At 48.1% G+C, this 19,733-nt stretch overlaps 1 protein-coding gene across 1 annotated transcript in view; it reads left to right on the top strand.

Moving 5' to 3' along the window:
* LOC130476791 (ephrin type-B receptor 5) overlaps nucleotides 1-19,733 on the top strand; it is a 144,638-nt gene that overhangs the window by 13,270 nt on the left and 111,635 nt on the right. The window contains exons 2-3 of the mRNA XM_056848790.1: nucleotides 6,715-6,779; nucleotides 9,878-10,574. Coding sequence (XP_056704768.1) covers nucleotides 6,715-6,779; nucleotides 9,878-10,574 — 762 coding nt within the window. The remainder of the gene's footprint in view (nucleotides 1-6,714; nucleotides 6,780-9,877; nucleotides 10,575-19,733) is intronic.

Genomic DNA, 19,733 nt, shown 5'->3' with positions numbered 1-19,733 from the left:
TTACCTGTGTCGTGTGGGCTAGCTGCTCTGATAAGACAGCAATGTTTTCTTCTTCTTCTGGAAGTGGTGCGGTCTCACCCCTCCTCTCTTCATCTGGGGACTGTTTGGAGCATGAGGCTGAAAGGACGGCATTCATTTGTAGATAAGTGGCATGTACCCAAATACAGTAAAGTGCCTACGTAGAATAGACTCGGTAATGATTATACCTCATCCTAAAGTGGTTGTTTTGGCTGCCTAAGAAACATTGGCCCAAATCCCTGCCATGTTTGGACAGTAATGGAAAACGCACATGATTTGATTTAAGGCCGGTTACTAGATTAGACAGATCAATATGGCTGAGCTCTGTAGGACAGTGATACAGGACACTGGGGTTAATGGTAATATTGATGCACAGGAGAAGGGAATCAATATATACATAAGCTACATATATACAATGCCTGGAATTCTATCCCATCTTAGCATCAAAGAAAAGAGAACCCAGGGTCGGGTGATGCTAGATGCTAGGCTAGATGTCCATCTGTCAGCAATGCTGATTCTATGAACTTAGGCAGTTCATGAGAGGGAGGGCATCTTGGCCATCTTCTGGGCATGGAGTAGGGTGTGTTGGGGAGGTAGTTGCGAAATTCCTGCATTGTGCAGGGGGTTGGACTAGATGACCCTGTTGGTACCTTCCAACTCTATGATTCTATGATGCAAATGAAGAGATGGGGCTATGTAGATAGGGGCTGTCTCAGTTCCTAGGGGTACTCACTGAGTTCTTGGAAACCAAGTTAACAGACTGCAGTCTGGGATGTGGTTGAGAGCTGGTACAGCGTGCTTGTTACCAGCGGGAGAGCCAGCGTGGGGAACTGGTTAAAAGCAGTGGAGTCTGATCTGGAGAACCGGGTTTGATTCCCCACTCCTCCGTATGAGCGGCGGAGGGAGGCTAGCCTGGTGAACTGGATTTGTTTCCCCACTCCTACACACAAAGCCAGCTGGGTGATCTTGGGCTAGTCACACTCTCTCAGCCACACCTATCTCACAGGGTGTCTGTTGAGGGGAAGGGAAGGTGATTGTAAGCTGGTTTGAGTCTCCCTTAACTGGTAGAGAAAGTCGGCATATAAAAACCAACTCCTCCTCCTCCTCCTCCTCCTCCTCCTCCTCCTCTTCCTCCTCCTCCTCCTCTTCTTCTTCTTCTTCTTCTTCTTCTTCTTCTTCTTCTTCTTCTTCTTCTTCTTCCTCCTCCTCCTCCTCCTCCACCTCCTCCTCTTCCTCTTCCTGTGGGTCAGGATCCTCAGGGGAGTTGCAGAGGTTGTCTGGATCGTGAGCCCCCCAACTGAGTTGCCATTTGGTTTCTGCTGACTTTATAAGGGCCTGTGAGGCAGAATGTGAGCAAGGCTTGCCTCCTCTCTGCCTTGGCACGCCTGTCAAGAGAAGCAGCGGGATGGGGAAGTGAGGTCACGCTGAAGTGGAGAGGATTGCTCTGTGGCTCTGACTTTTAGTCTGTGCTTCACTGAGTTTCTTGCTCCCGTCTCTCTTGGTTTGCTGCCCAGGGTCCTGGCTTTGACACTGGTGGGGTCATGAAGCTCATCTTCATGTCACATGACTTAGATGTTGGCATATAAAAACCAACTCTTCTTCTTCCTCTTCTTCTTCTTCTTCTTCCTCTTAGATGTCATGTGACTGCCTGTCCCATGCTTTCAGTTGAGTGCTCCCAAAGCTCAGTGTGAAGTTCATCTCAATGCCTTTGGTGTCCAAAGTTAACTTCTGTCCTATACAACTTGATGGCTGCCATTCACTCCTCTGGAAGTGTTGAAAACCACCGCTCTGGATACTAGGATCACCAAGGGTAGGGACAGGTTATCTCTGCCCCTTTGGTGTCCAAAGTGGATTCTGTTAACTTCTGTCCTATACAACTGAATGGCTGCCATTCACTCCTGTGGAAAGGTTGAAGACCACAGCTCTGTTCTTCCATTGTAAAAAAAAAGCTCCGTAGGTTGGAAGAAAGTATCAAACTCGGCTGAGTGGTCAGGCACAAGGAGGGTTGCGTGCCGGCCTACAGAAAAATGCCCAGTGCTTTTAATAGAGCTTTAATGTATGGGAACAGGCAGCTGAAGTTTTTCATGGCACGGAGGTAAATGCCACCCCATGAAGCCTTATATTAAAAGGTCAGGATATTTTTCTCTCTAGGTTTGATGGTAATCATAGATACGAGCCATTAGCTGCTATCATGCAAACTTGTACTCTCTGGTATATTTATGAAACAAAGGCCTCCAGCCTGACAGATCACAATATTTGGGGTCTGTTAGTGAAATCTGGAGATTGCGTTACATTGAACTATAGAACATCATCCGTGCATCATCATCCCACACAGTGTCATAGTAACGGTAGACCAATTAGCTGCTCGAAATCCATATCGGGTCATTGAGCGATAAATTAACGTACCCTTCAAAATACTACTGTCGCGTTTCTTTTTCTAATCAGAATCTGCTTGTGAAAGATCAATAGCTTTCCATTCTGGACTGTCGTTTTGATCTCTGTGGATTCAGAGTACTGTAGACTTGCATGGACTGAAATAAGCTCCTCAATCTTGTTATTGTCAGCTTTAATATATATATATATATATATATATAGAGAGAGAGAGAGACACAGAGAGAGAGAGAGAGTTTGGTGTGTACGGTTCCAAACAGACACCGGTTTCTTCTGTGTGCTGCAGAAGGAGGAGGAATCTGACATATACAAGAGGATTGGAGAATTGTACATGTCTGCAGTATGTAGGAACTGGAATTAGCGAATGCTTTCGATTCCATTAAATAGTTATTAGGAAGCATTTCTAGGAGCCCCGTGGCGCAGAGTGGTGAGCTGCAGTACTGCAGTCCAAGCTCTGCTCACGACCTGAGTTCGATCCCGACGGAAGTCGGTTTCAGGTAGCCGGCTCAAGTATGACCCATCCTTCCGAGGTTGGTCAGATGAGTACCCATCTTGCTGGGGGTGAAAAGAAGATGACTGGGGAAGGCACTGGCAAACCACCCCCCAAAACAAAGTCTGCCTAGTAAGCGTCGGGATGTGACGTCACCCCATGGGTCAGGAATGACCTGGTGCTTGCACAGGGGACCTTTACCTTTAGGAAGCATTTTGAGGGGGTAAAGGTTGAGCGGCTAAAACAACATGCTCTGAAGGAAAAATGTTTGTAAGAAGAGTCTTCTGGTTCAACTTTTCTCAGAATTTTTCTGTTTTCCCTTTGGAAATACTCAGGGGTCGTGGTGGTGGAAAAAACCCTCCCCCACTGCCCTTTTCCACATTTTTCCCCCTGGTGTACACCTCCCTGCCCCTGACCAGAATAACGCAGACTAGCCCAAGCTTGTCAGATCTTGGAAGCTAAGCAGGGTCAGCCTTGGTTAGTATTTGGATGGGAGACCACCAAGAAAGCCCAGGGTTGTTACTCAGAGGCGGGCAATGGCAAACCACCTCTGAATGTCTCTTGCCTTGAAAACCCTACAGGGTCGCCATAAATCGGCTGCGGCTTGACAGCACTTCCCACCACCGTACCTCCGTAGTTTTAGGACTTCAGCACTAAATTGGAAATTGGACGAGCTCAGTTTTGGACACCACAATTTAAGAAGGATGTAGACAAGCTGGAACGTGTCCAGAGGAGGGCAACAAAGATGATGAGGGGTCTGGAGACCAAGTCCTATGAGGAAAGGTTGAAGGAGCTGAGTATCTTTAGCCTGAAGAGGAGAAGACGGAGAGGTGATACGATAACCATCTTCAAGTGCTTGAAGGGCTGTCATATAGAGCAGGGTACGGAGTTGCCCCAGAAGGTTGGGTCAGAACCAACGGGTTGAAATTAAATCAAAAGAGTTTCTGTCTAGACATTAGGAAGAACTTTCTAACAGAGTGGTTCCTCAGTGGAACAGGCTTCCTCGGGAGGTGGTGAGCTCTCCTTCCCTGGAGATTTTTAAGCAGAGGCTGGATGGCCATCTGTCAGCAATGCTGATTCTATGACCTTAGTCAGTTCATGAACGGGAGGGCATCTTGGCTATCTTCTGGGCATGGAGTAGGGGTCACTGGGTGTGTGTGTGGGGAAGGTAGTTGTGAATTCCCTGCATTGTTCAGGGGGTTGGACTAGATGACCCTGGTGGTCCCTTCCAACCCTATGATTCTTTGAAGGTAATGGAATGTGCAGTGGGCGATCCTGCCCCCGTGTTGTGTGTCTGTTCATTGCCAATAGCACAGACTACCCCAACCCACCCTATTGGGCTTCTTCATGCACACGATGATACATATGCAAGTGTAAAACTGTAAGGTGTGAATGCAGCAGGCGCACATGTTAATAAATAATGCGTGGAATTTACAGTGTTCAGTGTGCTTCGTGTACATCCTTACCACATCCTGTAAAGTAGGCCAGTATTGTTAGACCCATCTTGCTGACGGGGGTGGCAGCTGTGAATGGCTTGTGAACGACTATCTGAGACAAAATTTGAATCACGGCTCCTCTTTTCTGCACTATAAAATGTGAGGCGTTGATCTTAGCTTCTGCCACGCTCGACTCTCTTCGGTTAAAACCTCTATCGACAGATCATGGGGTCGAACCACGCAGTCGCTCGGGGTGGTGTTCCCCAGCTCGTAGGCCCAAGAAAATGTGTTAGAAGTTACCACAATGAAAAGAGAGGTGTGTTTTCTCTCCAGGAAGAAATCTGTGTTAGGAGTTTCTCAAAAGCAAGGCTTTGTATGAAAAGCCCAATTGAACACTTGATGCGTTCCCAGGCTGTGAGGTATCTACACATATTGGGTGGCATTGCATAACCAAGAATCACAAAGTGCGGGTAGACACACATACACAAATTGCTTGAAAATCCAACAGATTTATGATAAACAACTTTAAACACAGAGTTAACCTGCTACACATAATACATGACAAAGCATTGTATAAAAGAAAGAAAAAGCAATATAGCCATAAGAACATAAAGGCCCTGCTGGATCAGACCGAGGCCCATCAAGTCCAGCAGTCTGTTCACACAGTGGCCAACCAGGTGTTTCTAGGAAGCCCCCAAACAAGACGACTGCAGCAGCACCATCCCATCCTGCCTGTGTTCCACTGCACCCAAAATAATAGGCATGCTCCTCTGATACTAGAGAGAATAGGTATGCAGCATGACTAGTGTCCATTTTAACTAATAGCCATGAATACCCCTTTCCACCATGAATATGTCCACTCCCCTCTTCAAGCCTTCCAAGTTGGCAGCCATCACCACATCCTGGGGCAGGGAGTTCCACAATTTAACTATGCGTTGTGTGAAAAAATACTTCCTTTTATCTGTTTTGAATCTGTCACCCTCCAGCTTCAACAGATGACCTCGCATTCTAGTATTATGGGAGAGGGAGAAAAACGTCTCCCTGTCCACTCTCTCCAAACCATGCATAATTTTATAGGCCTCTATCATGTCTCCCCTCAGCTGCCTTCTTTCCAAGCTAAACAGCCCTAAGCGTCTTAACCGCTCCCCATAGGACAGTTGCTCTAGTCCCCTAATCAAAGCCTCCATTTATTTTGTATTTAGTCTGTATTAAAAGGTGTTATTTCATTCATAGGGTCGCCATGAGTCGGAAGCGACTTGACGGCACTTAACACACACACACACACAAAAGGTGTTAATTTGTAAGACTCATGTTACAAGTGCAATATGTACCTTTGTTACTTTTGAATTGATATTCATATATATACAAAATACATTTATGAACACATTAATATTCATTAATATATTGTGAATCATGAATATATTTTATGCCAGAGGTTGGGTACCAGCTGATACATAGTTTGTCTTGCACATTTAGTACCTGACTCCCCCCATTATTATTATTCAACCTCCAGGTACTAGCTGGAGATCTACTATTACAACTGATCTCCAGCTGGTAGAGATCAGTTCACCTGGAGAAAATGGCCACTTTGGCAATTGGACACTATGGCATTGAAGTCCCTCCCCTCCCCAAACCCCGCCCTCCTCTGGCTCCGCCCCAAAAATCTCCAGGTATTTCCCAACCAGGAGCTGGCAGCCCAACCCAGGCTAGTCTTATATCCTCAGGTCTCAGAAGCTAAGCAGGGTCGGCCCTGGGCAGTAATTGGATGGGAGACCACCAAGGAAGTCCACGGTCACCACATAGAGGCAGGCAATGGCTGAACCACCTCTGTTCTCTTTTCTTGAAAAACTTACAGGGTCACCTTAAATTGACTGTGACTCGATGGCACTTTCCATCACCAGGGTATAAGGCTAGCGGTAAAAATTCCCACCCACCCCCTCTTGCTGGAAATAACATGGGGGTATGGGTGAAGGATAGGAGCCCCATGGCGCAGAATGGTAAGCTGCAGTACTGCAGTCAAAATCTCTGCTCACGACCTGAGTTCGATCCCGACGGAAGTCGGTTTCAGGTAGCCGGCTCAAGGTTGACGCCGCCTTCCATCCTTCCGAGGTCAGTAAAATGAGTACCCAGCTTGCTGGGGGTCAAGTGTCGACGACTGGGGAAGGCAACAGCAAACCACCCCATAAACAAAGTCTGCCTAGTAAACGTCGGGATGTGACGTCACCCCATGGGTCAGGAATGACCCAGTGCTTGCACAGGGGACTACCTTTACCTTTATGGGCAGAGGAAACTTGTTACATATGAGCAGCTGTTGCATAGAAATTCGTTCCAAGGTTGTCACATTTTGCCTTTTATTTTTCTTCTTCTTCTTTTAAACAGAAATTCTTTTGGATACGACGGGGGAGACGTCTGAGATTGGCTGGACTGCGCATCCTCCTGACGGGGTAGGTGTTCCCTGTCAATCTGTGCTGTTTGCGTGTCATGCGCTACTGCAAAAAAGCTAGGCTCGATGGCGGAGGATTCTGAAACTTTGCTGGCGACCGGCAAACCAAATCAGAGCGGTTTGTGAATGCCCCAGGGTCACTTCTCCCCGAGCATTGTTGTTCTATGCTTCCTTTATCTCTCCTTAGCAATTAATTGTTTCTCCCCTCCAAACCCCTGCAGGGAAATTCGATAGGCATTGATAAACGCTGGCTTGGATCCAGCAGAGGACCTCCACAACGGGGCAGGGGGAGGAGGATTTTTGCCTATCCCCCTTCCCTCTGTCGATCTCTAGTTCCCTCTTCATGTTGTTCCCGAGTAGGGTTGCCAGCACTGGGTTGGGAAATACCTGGAGATTTGGGGGGTGGAGCCTGAGGAGGGCGGGGTTTGGAGAGGGGAGGGACTTCAGTGGCATAGAATCCAACTGCCAAAGTGGCCATTTTCTCCAGGGCAGTGGTTCCCAACCTTTTTTTGACCAGGGACCACTAGGACTTTTTTGTTCGGTGCAGGGACCCCTGAGGTTCAAAATAAAAATTCAGAGAATTTGAAAATAAACTTTAATCATAACTGTTAGTTAAACATTAAACTTAGAATAATATTTGAATATATATATATTTATAATAGAGAACTTTTAATTGAAAATATTAATTTATTATGGGTTTATAACTTTGTTTCGCAGACCTTAATTTCGTTCTCGCGGACCCCTGGGGGTCCACAGACCCCTGGTTGGGAACCAGTGCTCCAGGGGAACTGATCCCTGTCGCCTGGAGATCAGTTATGGAGATCAGATCCCTGTCGCCTGGAGATCATGCTACACTTTGATACCCTTTATGGGATGTTGCTGATTTTTTACCCCTTTGGGGAAAATAATACAAACTTGGCTACTTGAAACTTTACCCGGAATGGGAATTTGTTTATACATATGAATGTACAGGAGATGCTTGAAGGACTGATGAAGAGTTGCCTTTTGAAACTCGAAACGATCGTCTCCTCATTTTGAAGTCTCTTCCTGTTTCTGGATTCCTCACATTTGGAGGCTACCCATCGACCATAGAAAGACATGTTATGAGAAAGTTACCCTAGTTCATGAATTTGTACCTTGTTACTTCATGATTTTGTACATAGCCACTATTGTTGTCTTTATTGTTGGTGTATTAATTGCATAGACACTTCGTTACCTGGGAATTTTCGTAGCATATAAAGTTTGTACTTTTGCACTGCATTGTATGTTTCGCTCCTGCACTAAGTTCTTTATCCTTTGATATTGGTACAGTGGTGCCTTTTTTCCTCCACCACCTGGAGGTTGGCAGCCCTATTCCTGGGGGTCCCTTGTCTCCCAGGAACAGCATTTGGGGAAGGGGCGTTTTGGGCTGCAGCCGGATGGGGGAGGCAGGGAAGTGGCTGTTGGAACCAAGCTATGGAGGGCTGAGGGCAGGGACATGGGGGTGATGCCAGTGTGTTACTTCTGGGTAAAACCCAGAAGTGACAAAGGGTAGCTCTGGGAGTCACCGGAAACTGTATGATTGGCAGAGTCATGGTTTTTTAATGTTATTTTTCTCCTTCCACCACTCGGAGTGGCAGTGGGCAACAAGGGTTGCCGGTGGGAGATCTGGCGAGCCTAATCCAAGCCCACGGGAAGGGTAGCTAGAGGCACTACAATCCCCTCCAGCTAGGGTTGCCAGGCCCCTCTTCGCCACCGGTGGGAGGTTTTGGGGGCGGAGCCTGAGGAGGGCGGGGTTTGGGGATGGGTGGGACTTCAATGCCATAGAGTCCAATTGCCAAAGCGGCCGTTTTCTCCAGGGGAACTGATCTCTATTGGCTGGAGATCAGTTGCAACAGCAGATCTCCAGCTAGTACCTGGAGGTTGGCAGCCCTACCTCCAGCCTTCTCTGCCTGTCTTCATGGGACCCTTCATCACAGTGAGACCCTCACTGACAGGGTGGGTGGAGGGCTCATTTTGGGGTATAACAATGTAGCCATTCTCCAAAGCGCAAGGCCCCCCTCTCTATAGTTTTCTTCAAATATACAGAAGTCTCAGGAATTCAGATGGTTTAGTATGCAGGACCAGGCCTTCCAATGAGGACCATAATGAAAACCTAGAGAGAATGGGTGGTTTTGTGCGGGTTTTTTTGGGTGGGTGGGTGGGTTTTGCTTTGTTTTTACAGCTCTGCTTCAATTTGACTGAGCTTTCTACTGAATTACTCTTTGGTTGAACTGGTTTCTTAACACGGTTCGAGACCACGCTGAGGCCTGATTCACACATGCAGTCAAAGATGTTAGTAACAGGGAGGTGGTCGAACGGGGAGAGTTCAGACTTCAAGGGGAGAGTTTCCACGTTTCCGTTTTCTACAACATTAATAGTTCCCTGTAAACAGAAAATTAGCGCGGCATGTAAAAGGACTACGTTACAGCCTTTCTCCCTGCTGTGCTGGTTTTTTTGGTTTTGTTTAATGTGCTGGGAATTTTGACATGGCGGAGAATTGAAAATGTGACCCTTCTCCTGCATTACAGTTCAAACCATTTTCATTGCATTTTAATAATTTTCTTTTACATGTATAAAGTGCTTAAGGATAGGTCGGCAGGGTTTTGTTGGAAGGCAAGCCTGCTGAAATGGGGGAGAAATCGGGTTTAAAAAGCTTTTCTTCTGCTCAGAAAGAGCTCCCAGGAAGCAGGAAGTATTTCAATCCCCGCCTCTGGACATGCTGCTTTGTAATCGGCTGTGAGCGAAACCAAGCTTGTGTTTCTTTCACTTTGCCTTATGCGTGGGGTTTTCACCTGGGCTTTGCTCAGGGAAGATGGAAGAGTTGGGTTAACAGAGAAATGGGAAGACCTGGACATTGGGTGGGCTGGGCACGAGGTCATCTCTAATGGATGGAAAACTCATGCATAACTCCAAGGAACAACCGATTCAGATCTGGGGTGAATGTGAGTGAAAGTACCCATGCATAAATGACCTAAGTAAATAATGCCGTCTCCCACTGTATCCAAACATGACCCCCCCTAATGAATATCTTTTCCATTTGTTTTTCTCTTATACCCCCTCCACTATCAACTCCCCAAGTGGGATGAGGTGAGCGTGTTGGATGACAAAAAGCGGCTGATCCGTACCTTTGAAGTGTGCAACGTCGGGGATCCGGGCCAGAACAACTGGCTCCGCACGCACTTCATAGAGCGGCGAGGCGCCCGCCGGGTCCACATCCGCCTCCGCTTTTCCGTGCGCGACTGCGCCAGCATGAGGAACGTGGCCTCGTCCTGCAAGGAGACCTTCACTCTTTACTACCACGAGGCGGAGGCTGACGTCGCCACTCCGGAGCACCCCGAGTGGCAGGAGGGGCCGTGGACCAAAGTGGATACAATTGCGGCCGACGAGAGCTTCTCGCAGGTGGACAGCACCGGGAAGGTGGTGAAGATGAACGTGAAGGTGCGCAGCTTCGGTCCACTCTCCAAGCCAGGGTTCTACTTGGCCTTCCAAGACTCGGGGGCGTGCATGTCCTTGGTGGCCGTCCAGGTCTTCTTTTACAAGTGCCCGACGGTGGTGAAGGGGTTTGCCTCCTTCCCGGAGACGTTTGCCGGAGGGGAAAGGACATCGTTGGTGGAGGCGCTAGGGACTTGCGTGGCTGACGCGGAGGAGGCGAGCACCGCCGGCTCCTCTGGGGTGCGGCTGCACTGCAACGGGGAAGGCGAGTGGATGGTAGCCATCGGGAGGTGCGCCTGCCGGGCTGGCTACGAGCCTGCGGATGACGAGAGAGTCTGCAAAGGTGAGGAAGCGGTCTGGCTGTTTCAGAGCGTCGGTGACGCTTTTCAGACCTGGTCTCGCTAGCGGAAGGGTTTTTAAAATATTTTTTAAGCTCTTTCTCCTATCAGACAGCAATCCTGATGTTTCCTACAAAGTGTCACTCTTTGCTTTAGCGGCCAAGAAAATCTGAGCTAAAGCTGTTTTTAATCAGGGTACTTAACATAAGTAATTACTAGCTTCTTGGGGGTCAGACTGTTTTAAAGTTATTTTAATGTTATTTTAATGTTATTCATTTAATGTTAAGAGCCCTGTGGCGCAGAGTGGAAAGTTGCAGTACTGCAGTTCAAGCTCTGCTCACGACCTGAGTTCGATCCCGATGGAAGTTGGTTTCAGGTAGCCGGCTCAAGGTTGACTCAGCCTTCCACCCTTCCGAGGTCGGTCAAATGAATACCCAGCTTGCTGAGGGTAAAGGGAAGATGACTGGGGAAGGCACTGGCAAACCACCCCATAAAACAAAGTCTGCCTAGGAAACGTCGGGATGTGACGTCACCCCATGGGTCAGGAATGACCCGGTGCTTGCACAGGGGACCTTTAACTTTACTGTTATTTTAATGTCTTATATGATAGATTGTGATAACCTTTGGCCACAAATAATAAATTTTATCATATCATATTTTTTAAGCACATGATAGTAATTTCCAATCTCTTAAACCTGGAATAATGTTGCACAATGAGGTGTTGGGCTTGTGGAACTCACTGCCCCAGGATGTGGTCATGGCCACTGGCTTATATGGATTTAAAAAAGGAAAATGGACAACTTTATAAGAGGGTAGATCTGTCTCTGGCTAACAGCCATGACAGCTGAATGAATGAGAACTTCGGGTTCAGAGGCAGGATGCCCCCAATCGTCAGATGCTGGGAAATAGTCGGCAGGGAAGGGGAGGGGCCGTGGCTCAGTGGAAGAGCCTCTGTTTTGCATGCGGAAGGTCCCAGGTTCAATCCCCTGCATCTTCAGTTAAAAGGACTAGGCAGGTAGGTGATGTGAAAGGATATTGCAGAGCTTGAGAAGGTGCACAAAAGAGCGACCAAAACGATCAGGGGACTACAGCAAGTAGCCTGTGAGACACTTAGGGCTGTTTAGCTCAGAGAGAAGGCAGCTAAGGGGAGACATGATAGGAGTCTAAAATTATGCACGGTATGGAGAGAGTGGACAAGGAGAAGCTTTTCTCCCTCTTATAATACTAGCTGAAGCTGGAGGGTGATAAAAGGAAGTATGTCTTCATACAACACATGGTTATATTGTGGTTATATTGTGGATGTGGTGATGGCTGCCAACTTGGAAGGCTTTAGGAGGGGAGTGGACATGTTCATGGAAGAGAGGACTATCCATGGCTATTAGTAAAAATGGATACTAGTCACGATGCATCCCTATTCTCTGCAGGATCAGAGGAGCATGCCTATGATATCAGGTGTTGTGGAACGCAGGCAGGACAACGCTGCTGCCGTCATCTTGCTTGTGGGCTTCCTGGAGGCACCTGGTTGGCCACTGTGTGAACAGACTGCTGGGCTTGATGGACCTTGGTCTGATCCAGCAGGGCCTTTCTTATGTTCTTATGACTTCGGGGCTTTGTTTGGATTATGCATGCCGTTTCTGACCGTCAGAGGTCGCCTTGCACTCCCCCTGCATTAGCCCGCGTTTTGCCCCTCATATTCAGAACCTGTTTTATCTCGAATTCGAAAATGCGGGGAAACGCAGGGGGAGAGCGAAGTGATCACTGACGGTCAAAACAAAGACCCAAAGTCATTGGAGGGACGAATGTGAGGGAAACAGCCATGCACAAAAAAGCCCAACTCTTCTTCTTCTATGTGGCCGCGTTGGCTACAGTTCAGCAATCACGTTTTAACAGCTACAGGTACCTCCCCAACTTTTGTCTTGCAAGACACAGCAAGCCTGTATTTAAATGAGCATCAAACGTGTTCAGAACCTGGCATAATGCTCAAGTCTCTGCCCCCTCTGGCAAACTGGACGCGACCCAGAACACAAATCCATTTCTGGTATATTTGTTTGTGCTGTAATTTGGTAAAAAAAGCAAGAAGCAGCAGGCGCCTCTTCCCATCGGTGGCAGAACCCGTGGCTGTTCCTTACTCTCTCTGTACCCTGGCACAAGCAGGAAATGTATTTGTCTCTTTTGCAGGCTTTCTGCATGTGCGCCAGAGGATACATGCAGAGGGAGGGGCTGGCTCAGTGGTAGAGCATCTGCTTGGCATGCAGAAGGTCCCAGGTTCAATCCCTGGCATCCCCAGTTAAAGGGACCAGGCAAGTAGATGATGTGAAAGACCTTCGCCTGAGACCCTGGAGAGCCATGGGGAGGGGCTGTGGTTCAGTAGTAAAGCATTTGCTTGGCATGCAGAAGGTCCTAGGTTCAATCCCCGGCATCTCCAGTTAAAAGGACTAGGCAGGTAGGTGATGTGAAAGACCTCAGCCTGAGACCCTGGAGAGCAGCTGCCAAACTGAGTAAACAATACTGACTTTGATGGACCAAGGGTCTGATTCAGTATAAGGCAGCTTCATGTGTTCAACTGTCTTTGTTCTTGGGGAGGGGCTGTGGCTCAGTGGTAGAGCATCTGCTTGGCATGCAGAAGGTCTCAGGTTCAATCCCCGGCATCTCCAGTTAACGGGACCAGGCAAGTAGGTGATGTGAAAGGCCCCTGCCTGAGATCCTGGAGAGCCGCTGCCGGTCTGAGAAGAAAATACTAACTTTTATGGACCAAGGGTCTGATTCAGTATAAGGCAGCTTCATGTGTTCATGTAGTCACGTGACTTGGGGTCAGAAAGGTATTGGTGGCAACCAAATATAACCCGTCGGACATTTGTTGAGCTCTGGGTGTCCCCGATTGCCAAGAATGTTTCTGATTTGGACCTCATCTTTAATGGTGCCTTCTGATCACGCTTACCATTGAAGGGGTTCCCGGTTTTATCACTCTGCGATTCGTTCTCCTGAGATTTGCCAGCTAGCGCTTCTGTGTTTGCCTGGAAAAGGTTGTCTCAGTGCCTGCCAAATTAACAGAGGCGGGGGCTTTGCTCTGCTGTTTCATCCATGGCGATCCAATAGAGTGAAGCAGCTGCTAAAAATTATGTTTGCAGTAACCGGGTCCAGAGTGGAGGAGAAAACCAATCCTGGAGACTTACTTTGCGAAGGAGGAGGCAGCCACCTGCTCTCATGTTTTTTTTGCAGAAGGGGGTTTTCGCCATCAAGAAGCATTCAACTTTGTGGCAACCCCTCATGGGGTTTTCAAGGCAAGAGACATGCAGAGGTGGTTTGCCGTCACCTACCTCTGTGTAGCAACCCTGGACTTCCTTGGTGGTCTCCCATCCAAGTACTAACCAGGTCCGACCCTGTTTAGCTTCCAAAATCTGATGAGTTTGGGCTAGTCTGGGTTATTTAGGTCAAGGGCAGAGTGGTGTAGCAAGCCTGGACTTCCTTGGTGGTCTCCCAACCAAGTACGAACCGGGGCCGACCCTGCTTAGCTCTGAGATCTAATGTAGGACTGGCTACCTTTATTAGCCTGCTGTTTCTTTTAACTTGGCCAGGTCTGGCCCTGGTTGGCCATACCCAAACATTGTAGGGGAGGATGTATCATTCACTGCAGGGTCAGTTACTAGAAGGCAGAGCTGTGGCCTTTGTGCCTGTAAAGCGTAAGAAAAAGTAGAAATTGCAGCGTGCAAACAGAAGAGACCCTGCCCTGACTGCTCTGAGTCTTCCTTTTGATTATACATGCCTTTCCCGACCGTCAGAGGTCGCATTATGCTCCCCGCTCATTTCTGCGTGTTTTGTCCCCATTTTCCAAATTCTGGCTAAAACAGCATCTGAAAACCATGGGCAAAACGTGCGGGAACGCGTGGGGAGAGCGAGGCGACCTCTGACGGGTCAGGAAAGGCATGCATAATGAAAAGGAAGCCCCAAAGCAGTCGGGGTGTGTGTGTGTGTGACCGCAGGGGAATCAGCCCTGCATAAATGGCCTCCGGTTGGGGGAGAGGAGGGATTCATGTCCCAGAAGAGAGGGTTGGAGGGTAACGCTCTCTCCTCTGCACCGCCACCTGGTTTTGTTTCGCCATGCTTAAGCATTTGGGAGCGTTGCATGTGAACCAGGTCAGAGTAGCGTTGCGGGACAAAAACTAATGAAGTGTCTTGCCCGAAGTGGCAGGGGCAATATTTCACCGTCCGCTTGTGAGTTCTACCAGCGATCCTTCAGCCAAATCACTGCGGACTCTGCAAGTGTTACTTTTTCCACGTGAGCCGAGAAGAAGCGGGGACTTGCTATGTTAAGAAACACGGTCCCTTCTGCACAAATTTAAAAGACCGCTGGGGCTGTCCCCACTGCTTCTCACATTTTTGTTTGTCAAAGCCGGGAACACAATATGGGCGTTTGTTGCCAACTTCCTGCTCTCCTTCAGTCGTGTCAGGAACGCCCTACCTGATTTCTGTCTTGACTTTTAGCTGGCAGGCTTCTTCTTTGACTGAGGTGTGTAGTGCTGAGAGATTTCTCTCCCTTTCTGGAGGGGCTGAAGATACTGGATCTTGAAAGGGCACTTTTCATGCCAAGCTTAGAAAGACAATGAGAAAAATGCTTTGAACATTTTGGTAGGGAATGCAGCTATATGCTGCTATGCAGAAATACAAATAAACATTGATGTTGTACATGGTTTTGTTTGTAACTTCTGTGCGGTTGGGTGAGTCATATATTCATTTATTGATACAGCAAATGCCCTTGAAAACATTCATATCAGTTATAGAATTAAAACTGGAGAATATACAGTAACTAAAACTATAGGATATACGATTCATAGACAGTTTATATAATTTAAACAGACCTCGAATTAATAAAACATTCTCCATTTTAAGTTAAATGACCAAACCCCAGCTTTGTCTGACGGATCTTATATACTGCGGCACAGAATTTAGCTACTTGCTTCACCCTCTGGTCTGATCCATCCCATAGGAGACTCCCCAGTCTCCCTTCCTTGGAGCTATCCTTTATTAGACTAAGGAGAGGGGAAATTAGCTTGTATCGGACTTCCTGATAGAAAGAGCATCTGAAAAAAGGCATGCGCAGTAGATTCCACTTCACCCGACTTGCAAGGACGTCCGCATTTGCGGTTGGGTGCAATCGTCCATACAGTTGTCCTTGCATATATCATCTTCAGGGGCAGTGTTAACCAATGGGCCAGAGGGGCATCTGCCCCAGGCCCCATTCTGCCAGGATCTTGACTTCCCACAGCCCTGCCCCCTTAACAGAGTGGGGAAAGAAAAAAGGGCAAGCTCCCACAGCTGCCACGCATGTCCATCCTGACCAGGGCTCAGGCTGTCCACTTAGGAGAGCCAGGGTGGCGTAGTGGTTAAGAGCGGTGGTTTGGAGCGGTGGACTCTGATTTGGAGAACCGGGTTTGATTCCACATGAGCGGCGGAGGCTAATCTAGTGAACCGGGTTGGTTTCCCCACTCCTCCTCATGCAGCCTGCTGGGTGACCTTGGGCTAGTCACAGCTCTCTTGGAGCTCTCTCAGTCCCACCTACCTCAGAGGGTGTCTGTTGTGGGGAGGGGAAGATGATTGGAAGCTGGTTTGATTCTTCCTTAAGTGGTAGAGAAAGTCGGCATATAAAAACCAACTCTTCTTCTTGATCTCACATGGACATTTTTGCCAACAGACACCCTGTGAGGTAGGTGGGGCTGAGAGAGCCGTGCCTAGCCCAAGGTCACCCAGCTGGCTTCACGTATAGGAGTGGGGAAACAAATCCCCATGTGGAGGAGTGGGGAATCAAACCCGGTTCTCCAGATCAGATTCCACTGCTCTTAACCACTGCACCATGCTGGCTCAATTGGATGTTGCAGAGTTCAACAAATTGAGGCTAATAATTTGCCTTTGGTGAACAATAATGATTCTAGTCTGCGTTATATCGCCTAGAAAGAGATCTGTGCTCTTGAATGGGGAACATGATGGTCAATTAGTCAATTACTGATATGCCTGAGATCCGTAACAGTAATTCAGGTCTGCATCGACAAAATTTGGCAGTGCGGGATAGGCTCCAACGATGAGATGCGGCATGCAGGGATGGGAGCGTATCTCCAAAATAAGGGGGTCGGGTTTTGCACATCTCTGAGGGCGGCTCGGGCACCTTTGAAATCCCTCGCCAAAAAGTTCCTGGTTGCTCGTCCTTGCTTGTCTTCTGGAGACAACCCAAAACCACTTTTGTTTAAGCAAGCTTTTAATCTCCCCATAGGAGCCGAACATGATCCGGTCCCGGTGTCTTAACCTGTCATCTTTTATCCTCGATTCGTTTATATTAAAATGAGCCTTTCTGAACATGGGTTTCTGTACAGTGGCGCTCAAAGCAGGAAAAAAAATCTTGATAAAAAGTACACCGGCAACATGGGCCATTTATGCATGGGAGGTTTTGCCTTGGATTTGCTGTTCTCTAGATGCACATTTTCCCCATCCAAATTCTTAAAACTCAAAAATAAGCCCCCATGTAGAGTTTTGAGAATTCGGATGGGGAAAATGAGCAATCTATAGCAAGGCAAATTCCAGGCAAAAACCTCCATGCATAAACGGCCATGGTTTTGTTTTTCGAAAAGAAACTTTCCCTAGATTTTCATTTTAACCGACAGCCAGGGTTTTATCTGTTGTACTGTTTTTAATTGTTGGGAGCAGCAGCCCGGAGAGGAGAGAAAAATGATGGGATTACAGGTGTTCGAAATGAATGAGATAAATCCGTGCGACGCTGAAGAAGGAGATTTCTGTGCCGCCAGCAAGGGGTGGGGAGAACAAGGGAGGAGAGGTCTGCCTCAGAATCACCTCATGGGATGTCCCTAGGGCCGCTCCAGCTATGCCAGCCGTGTGAAATAATAAGGATTTGTGTGTGGGTACGTGTAGCCATCTGAGAAGTAGGGCAAAAGATGAAAGAATAACGCTCCCCGCCCTGCTCATTGTTCTGTTTACAGCACTGTATCTAAAGTAGATTAATTGGTTTGGGTTGCTCCACCCGCACTCCTTCCAGGCAGCTGAGATGTAGGACAGCGTCGTAAGGAAGCAAATTTGCAGCTTCGGAAGAAGCTTCGGAAGATTTTCAGCTTCTGAAGAAGTTTGCAGCTTCTGAAGAAGTGGCTTCCTTACGATGTGGCTTCCTTACGACGTGGCTTCCTTACGACGGCCACGGCGGCAGCCTGTAACGGAAAAGCAAAGGCGCGGAAAGGAATAAAAGGGTTCTTCTTTAGAAGAACCCTTTTATTCCTTTCCGCTCCTTTGCTTTTCCGTTCTTCAGAAGCTGCAAATTTGCTTCCTTACGACGTGGCTTCCTTACGATGTGGCTTCCTTACGACGTGCCTTCCTTGCGACGGCCACGACGGCAGCCTGTAACAGAAAAGCAAAGTTTTTGGAATTCGGATGGGGAAAATGTGCCATCTATAGCAAGAACCCTTTTATTCCTTTCCGCTCCTTTGCTTTTCCGTTACAGGCTGCCGCCGTGGCTGTCGTAAGGAAGCCCCGTCGTAAGGAAGCCCCGTCGTAAGGAAGCAAATTTGCAGCTTCTGAAGAACAGAAAAGCAAAGGAATGGAAAGGAATAAAAGGGTTCTTCTTTTCCGCTCCTTTGCTTTTCCGTTCTTCAGAAACTGCAAATTTGCTTCCTTACGACGTGGCTTCCTTACGACGTGGCTTCCTTACGACAGCCACGGCGGCAGCCTGTAACGGAAAAGCAAAGGCGCGGAAAGGAATAAAAGGGTTCTTCTTTAGAAGAACCCTTTTATTCCTTTCCGCTCCTTTGCTTTTCCGTTACAGGCTGCCGCCGTGGCCGTAGCCACGCGGTTTCCTGTCAGGGCCTCGGTTGACCTTGCGTAGGCCCGGCGCCAGATGTTTTCAGGGGCGGCTTTCGTCTCTCTCCTCTCGGAGCCTCCGAGTTGATGCCTTTCCCCTTCTTCTTGGTGGGCCTGCTGTATTATTTGCCAGCGACGTTTCCCCGCTCATTTGATAACGTGGCAACCTTCGCTCGAAAGCGAGCCCACGTTATTTCGTACACGAGAAAAGAGTCGGCTCTGTCTTCTTGGCGGCTCCCCTTCCCCCCCGAAAGGGCTAACCATTTACTTCTTCCCTTTTTCCACTCCATTAAAAAAAAAATCTCCGGTCCTTTCGATGCGCGAAAGCACACCTAATCTCAGGCTGTACTGTGCGTCTGTGTGTGCATGTGTAGAAGGGCTTTGCAGTTCAAGACTTGCTGGAATGGCCCACAAGCTCTGGAGTTTTGTGTAATATTTTCCCTGAAACAAACCTGTGGCTTTCCTTGCTGGCTCCTTGTGGTTACAGATTAACCAGTTGCCGCTTGTACGATCAGACGTTTGGCACGATTCCCCAATTGTGTTCTGAACATGATTGAACCGCGGATCAGAAAGAAAGCGCACGTTCAAAGTGGTTATTTGTTCTACAAGGGGCGCAACATAGCGCTGGTGCCCAGGGGTACTAGGGCATAATCTAGAGTTGCCAAAATCTGCAAAATTCGTGTGGTATTCCCCCCCTTTCTACACTACATATCCGCCCGGAGCAGCCTGAGGAAGAAGAGGAACCTGGAACAAGAATGCAAACTTCCGGGGCTACGTCAGACTCAACTGCTAGGCTAACCCCACACAGTTGTGGTAACACCTGGATGTCTGGCCATGTGCAGAGGAGGGAACATCGAAGGAAGACTGTGAGGAAATCAAGGAAGATCAGCTCCACATCTTCCTCCACTGAGAAGGGAGATGTTACAAGGAGAGAAAGAAAAGGATGGGGGTTCGCAAAACCTTGTGTTTCCACAGCTTTGAGTGAGACAGAAGCTGAAGGAGGGATATATTCTAGACAGTTGGTGTCAAAAATGTGTTCTTGGAGCAAATAAGGTGGAGAACGATTGGCAAATCATCTGACTGGTGAGCATATTTTTGAGCAAGGCGTATAACGCCTTCTGTGCTGACTGCTGACCAAAGTATATTTAAAATAAAACACTGTTGAGATAGCGAGAGAGCCAACTTTCATAGCAGTCCTAAACTGGGGCTGTGGCTCAGTGGTAGAGCATCTGCTTGGCATGCAGAAGGTCCCAGGTTCAATCCCCGGCATCTCCAGTTAAGGGGACTAGGCGAGTAGGTGATGGGAAAGACCC

Source organism: Euleptes europaea, chromosome 4, assembly GCF_029931775.1.
Source record: "Euleptes europaea isolate rEulEur1 chromosome 4, rEulEur1.hap1, whole genome shotgun sequence".
In the NCBI taxonomy this organism is placed as follows: Eukaryota; Metazoa; Chordata; class Lepidosauria; order Squamata; family Sphaerodactylidae; genus Euleptes; species Euleptes europaea.
The sequence above is the reverse complement of the archived record's forward strand: the minus strand, read 5'-3'. Positions and strand labels throughout refer to the sequence as shown.